The sequence below is a fragment of the Pezoporus wallicus genome, unplaced genomic scaffold (genome assembly GCF_028554395.1).
Source record: "Pezoporus wallicus isolate ANWC-B61680 ecotype Strahan unplaced genomic scaffold, APGP_CSIRO_Pwel_v1 contig_13950, whole genome shotgun sequence".
Taxonomy (NCBI): Eukaryota; Metazoa; Chordata; class Aves; order Psittaciformes; family Psittacidae; genus Pezoporus; species Pezoporus wallicus.
In genome coordinates, this window is record NW_026637339.1 from 1 (window position 1) to 5,329 (window position 5,329).

Sequence of the window (5,329 nt, forward strand, 5' to 3'; positions counted from 1 at the left end):
CTGTTCTCCCATCAGTTAATGGCGCATGCAAAAGCTCATCACTGAGCTCTCCTTATAGCTGGTCTCCTGTATTTGACTCTGGTGCCAAAGCTTATGGCTCCCCTGAACGAGCAAACACACACAGAGTGTATAGCTGTACCAAGCAGGCTGCAGATTGCCTGCACTTGAAAACTACATGCCTTTAACATCCATTAACTTTCATGTAGGGGAGCAGCACGACCGGTTCGTTTTTAGGAATGATTCTATGTGCCATCTGGCACCGCTGGCTAATTGCCTGAAAAACTTTATAATTAATATATATATAATTAAAGGCTGCTCCACAAGAAAAATCTGATTTAGATCTCCCTTTTTCTTCCCGCCACTAACAGTCAGAATATCTATGGAACTGCACTGAGAGGTGGTGCAGGTCCTGAGGCAAACTGTCCCTGTTGGGTGAGAATCAAGGCTTCTGGGGTCTGTCAGGAGTCCCTCACCACAGCTCTGTCAGCCTCGGGAGGGAACATTAATGATGTATGTCGGGGAGCAGCTGTTTGCACCGATGCTGCCTGTGCAGTGCACCAGGTTCAGCCCAAACCATTTCCCTGGGGCTCAGCAGCACCTTTGTCCTTTGAGTAACTCTCCCAGCTCTGGTTTAAGCCCCTCTCAGCAGGAACACCTGGTCATTCAGGAAAGACTCTGCTTTTGGACAGGGCTGAGTAAAGCAAGCCCACATCTAAGAAGCGGTTGGTGAGCTTCTAGTACGCTTCTGCTGTAAAGCTTGAACGTGAAGAGCCCCGGAGTTCCTGGAAGAGCTGTCTCATAATGTGGTGCTGCAGGAGAATTACAGGAAAGGGCCACAGTGTTCCTGGCTCTGCCTCCACAGGAGGATGACAGGTTTAGGTGACAGCAAGCAGCAACCTGGCCCTGCGAGAGCCCCATCCAGCCTAGCCTTGAACACTCCCAAGGATGGGGCATCTAGAGGTGTTTTCTCCTGGCAGTAACCCTTGGGTCCCTGAGCAAATCCAGCACTGAGTTAAGCTGAACTGCAGCTGCTTTAAAATAAAGGGAAGGGCTTCTGAAAAACAGGCTCTGTGGCCACGGGTGAACACTGTGCCTCTGTACTTGCTCATTAAGATTGTTGGCGTCCCGTTACAGATCATAAACAACTGTTATTAATATCGATTGCATTTTTTTCCCTACTAACTCCCTGAACCCATCAGCCTTTTCTGGCAGTAAGATTCTTCCCTTGTGCCATGTTTTGCCTGGTTTAATATTACTTCATGGGCTTTGTTATCTCCTCCCAGCTGATGCTGTTGGTGTGCAGCTGCCCTGGGAGCATCTTCTGGGCCGTGAATAGGGAGTTTGGGCCCGACGCTGCATGCGGGAGCGGCCTCGCACCCGCATGGGCCCACTGGGTCTGTTGCTCCTGCTTCTTTGCAGTGGTGCAGAGCCACAGGATGCTGCCGATGGCTGCTGCCTGCTGGTGCTGCAGCTGTGGGTCTCACGAGGTGGGGAGCATTGGTCCGTGGCACGGCCCGACTGGGGACATTGTGTCAGTGTGTGTTGCTGGCTTCTCTCCTGCAGTCTTTTGGGTCGCGTGTGCTGCTCGCAGCGGGTGCACCGGGTTTGGTTGCTGACAGGCCCAGGGTAGCTTCTCTCACCGCTGGGCAACTGTGGCGTGGTGCTTGGCACCTGTGCTGTGCTGGAGCTGCTGGACTCTTGTGCTTGTCCCGAGTCTTGGTGCTGCCTGACTGCTGGTGCTGGGGCTGCTGAACTTCAGTTCCAAAGATCCATGAGACTGCCCCAGTGCATTGTTGTCTTTCTGTGGCTTCTCTGATGGAGAAAGGAACCTTGATGAGCCCCTTGATGAACCCCTTGAGGCCCGAAGAAGCTTAAGCAAGCAAGATAAGAAGCTGGAATTCACTGAGTTAATGAGAACTGTGGACCGTTGGCAAGCTTTCGAGGTCAAGTTCTCACACACTGGTTAAGTCTGTGCTTAACCAATTATATGTTAGTCACTAAGGGTCTTCAAGACATGTATCCAATCATAATATGCCAAATCACTGTAAGTGCATGTAAGAAACAGTATATAAGGAGTTAAGGCTTTGTAATAAATTTGGCAATTGCTTGATTACATTGATTGTCTGCCGTTGTCCGTGACTCCTGCTCAACGCTGCTGACAGTGCTGGGACCAGCAAGCTCTGATCTGGCACTGGAGGCTGCAAGGGGAAAGCAGGAACAGTAAGGGCTTGGTTCCCAGGCCTGGGGCAGTGTAGGCCAGAGCGGTGCCCCAGCCCTCCTGGAGCAGACAGACTCTGCCAAGCCCACACCAGGCACCCACTGCCCCACCCTGCCTGGCCCCCAGCCCCAGCCCAGGAGCACCCAGGTGCTTTGACACTTACAGCTGCCCAGGCCAGCACAGCTGTCACACTCCCATGTGGCCTCCGGCTGTTCCCCAAGTTGGAGCAGCCTCTGTGTGTGCCCACAGCAGCACAGGAGCTGCACAGGAACAGCTGCCAGGGCCTGGGCAAAGAAATGGGTTCATTTCTCTAAGGATAAAGTGCCCACAGCACGGGACTGCCCAGCAGAGCTCTTCCCTTCATCCCTTCTGCTTCAAGCCCTTGCTGAGACAGAGATCCCATGCTGAGCCCCGCGGTGCATCTTTGGCAACTTACCCGTCTGGCTCTGCTTCCCCCTTCCTCCTGGACAAAGGCACTCCCTGGCATCACAGCTCCCGTGCCTCTGGTACAGTTCTATGTATTCATCGTTGTCTTCCCATAACGCTTCTCTGATGGAGAAAGGAAACTTGATGAACCCCTGCTGCCTCAGCATAAGGCATATGCAGGGCCTCCCTGCTCTTCCCCCCACACCCTCTTTCCAACTCCTCCATGGAGCTAAAGCCCAGACTTGGGGGTCAGCGGAGGGCCATAACTGCGGGGGCAGGTCCAGCATGGCGCAGTGCTGGCCAGGAGGACACCAACCTCAAGGGGATTTGGATCCCCATGTTTATCATTTCCGAAGAAACAGATACCGATTTTGACACAGAGGGCACACCAAGCACAAAAGCGCCAGAATGCATAGCCTGTCCCTGCAGGAGAAACATAAAGAGCGCGAGTGAGGCTCTGCGACTGCTGAGAGCCTGCCATGCCCAGAGCAAGAGAACAGCTCCTACCTGGATGCAGGCCCTGTGGAACCAGGTGGTTCTGCATGCTGGGCACACCATGGTCCCATAGGTCGTTCTGCCTTCAACAGGGTCCATGCAGATGAGGCAGACGGTGCCCTCCGGAGCCACCAGATCTTGCTGCTGTGGGTGGTGCTCCTGGCAGAAGGACCTGGGGGAAGAGGGAAGGGATGGGTGAGATGAGAAGCGCTGGGTCATTCCCTGGTGACGGTGTGGAGGGGAGAGGAGGTACCTGGACGGCGGGAGATAACGGGTGACACATTCACCCTCCACGGCACAGGGGAGATGGAACCTGTGGTCGCAGCCCACCTCCTGGCAGGTGATGGTGGCCCCCCTCTCGCCACACACGAAGCAATCCTGGAAAGAGCAGAGCAGCCCCCATCAGCGGCAGCCTCAGGGCCTCCACAGCCAGACCGACACCTCGGGGCAGGGCGCAGAACGTGGCCACTGCTGGGTCGCTGTAAGCGGCGAGGAGAAGCAGACAGGCCAACCCAATATGGGTGATAAGCAACTTCTTCTTCATTTGTGACGCAGTTCACACATATATAGGAGTGGTATTCAGCCACTCCTTCTTGGCATAACAGCATTGGTTAGCCCCCACAGCTTCCTCCACATTCTCCTCCCAGGTCTGGTCTCTGGCTACCTCTGGGGGCCACCCCCTGCCTTGCTTGCACAGTCCTCCAGAACTCTATGGTCCTGCTCTTAGAGTCATTCTGCAACAATTCCCTTCCATTCTGCAACAATTTCCTTCTTCTGGGTCGTCCTGTAACCTCGGTCTCCGGACCGGCCTCCCGACGCAGCAGTCTGGTTCGCCCTAGCGGCGGATTCTTTCGGTTAGTCGAAGCACCCGGGTCCGTCACGCCACCGCAGCAGCATTGCCCGCGCTTCCCGGCCGCTGCCGCCGGCGCCGCTCACTCGCCGTTCCGGGTCCCCGTCGACCGGGGCCCTGTATCCCGGGTCCCCGTTAAACCGGGGCCCTGTATTCCGGGTCCCCGTTAAACCGGGGCCCTGTATTCCGGGTCCCCGTTAAACCGGGGCCCTGTATTCCGGGTCCCCGTCGGCCGGGGCCCTGTATCCGGGTCCCCGCTAGTCGGGGCCCTGTATCCCGGGTCCCCGTCGGCCGGGGCCCTGTATCCCGGGTCCCCGTCGGCCGGGGCCCTGTAATCCGGGTCCCCGTCGACCGGGGCCCTGTAATCCGGGTCCCCACTAGTCGGGGCCCTGTATCCCGGGTCCCCGCTAGTCGGGGCCCTGTAATCCGGGTCCCCAGCGACCGTGGGTTGGAAAGGCTCGCGGTTCCTTTAAATCTCCCGCTCGCGCATGATCCCTATTTTCTACTGCGTGCTTCACAGCGGCGCCGCAATCGATCCGGCGCCGAGGCACCGCCCTTTTTCTTTCGGATTTCTCGACATTTATCATGCGTATACCTTCTAATATACTTTCTCTGTCCTTTTCAAAGTCCCTACTGGGCCCTGTATTCTGGGTCCCCATCGGCCGGGGCCCTGTGCCCCGGGTCCCCGCTACTCGGGGCCCTGTATCCCGGGTCCCCGTCGGCCGGGGCCCTGTATCCGGGTCCCTGTCGACTGGGGCCCTGTATCCCGGTTCCCCGTCGGCCGGGGCCCTGTATTCCGGGTCCCCGCTATTCGGGGCCCTGTATTCCGGGTCCCCGTCGACCAGGGCCCTGCATTCCGGGTCCCCGTCGACCGGGGCCCTGTATCCCGGGTCCCCGCTAGTCGGGGCCCTGTATCCCGGGTCCCCGTCGGCCGGGGCCCTGTATCCGGGTCCCCGTCGACCGGGGCCCTGTATCCCGGGTCCCCGCTAGTCGGGGCCGTGTATCCCGGGTCCCCGTCGGCCGGGGCCCTGTATCCGGGTCCCCGTCGGCCGGGGCCCTGTATCCCGGGTCCCCGCTATTGTGTTGTTCCCCTGATGAGTAGAATGGTCCGTAGGACCATAGAGCAGTTGCGATTTGAAATAATTACTCCTGAGGGAACAGACTCAAAAATTAGAATGTTAAAAATTTGGTCTTGTGATAAGCCGTTTCAGGAGGCAAAACTAATCTTTGAAAAAAAATGAGCTAATGAGAAAAGCCAGAAATGAAAATTATGGCTCAAGCCAAATGGATTAAGAAAAAGAAAAAGGGGGGAATTGTGATAAACACATAAATGTATTGGC

General features: G+C 56.7%; 1 protein-coding gene across 1 annotated transcript; it reads right to left on the reverse strand.

Annotated features, from left to right (window-relative positions):
* Positions 1-2,114: 2,114 nt before the first annotated feature.
* On the reverse strand, positions 2,115-3,517 carry LOC130596918 (G2/M phase-specific E3 ubiquitin-protein ligase-like; the record flags this gene model as incomplete). The annotated part of the gene is given in 5 exon segments (XM_057404986.1): positions 2,115-2,198; positions 2,382-2,424; positions 2,427-2,502; positions 2,961-3,311; positions 3,393-3,517. Coding segments are annotated over 5 exon segments (679 nt in total), but the record flags the coding sequence as incomplete, so codon positions are not given.
* Between the last annotated feature and the right edge of the window lie 1,812 nt (positions 3,518-5,329).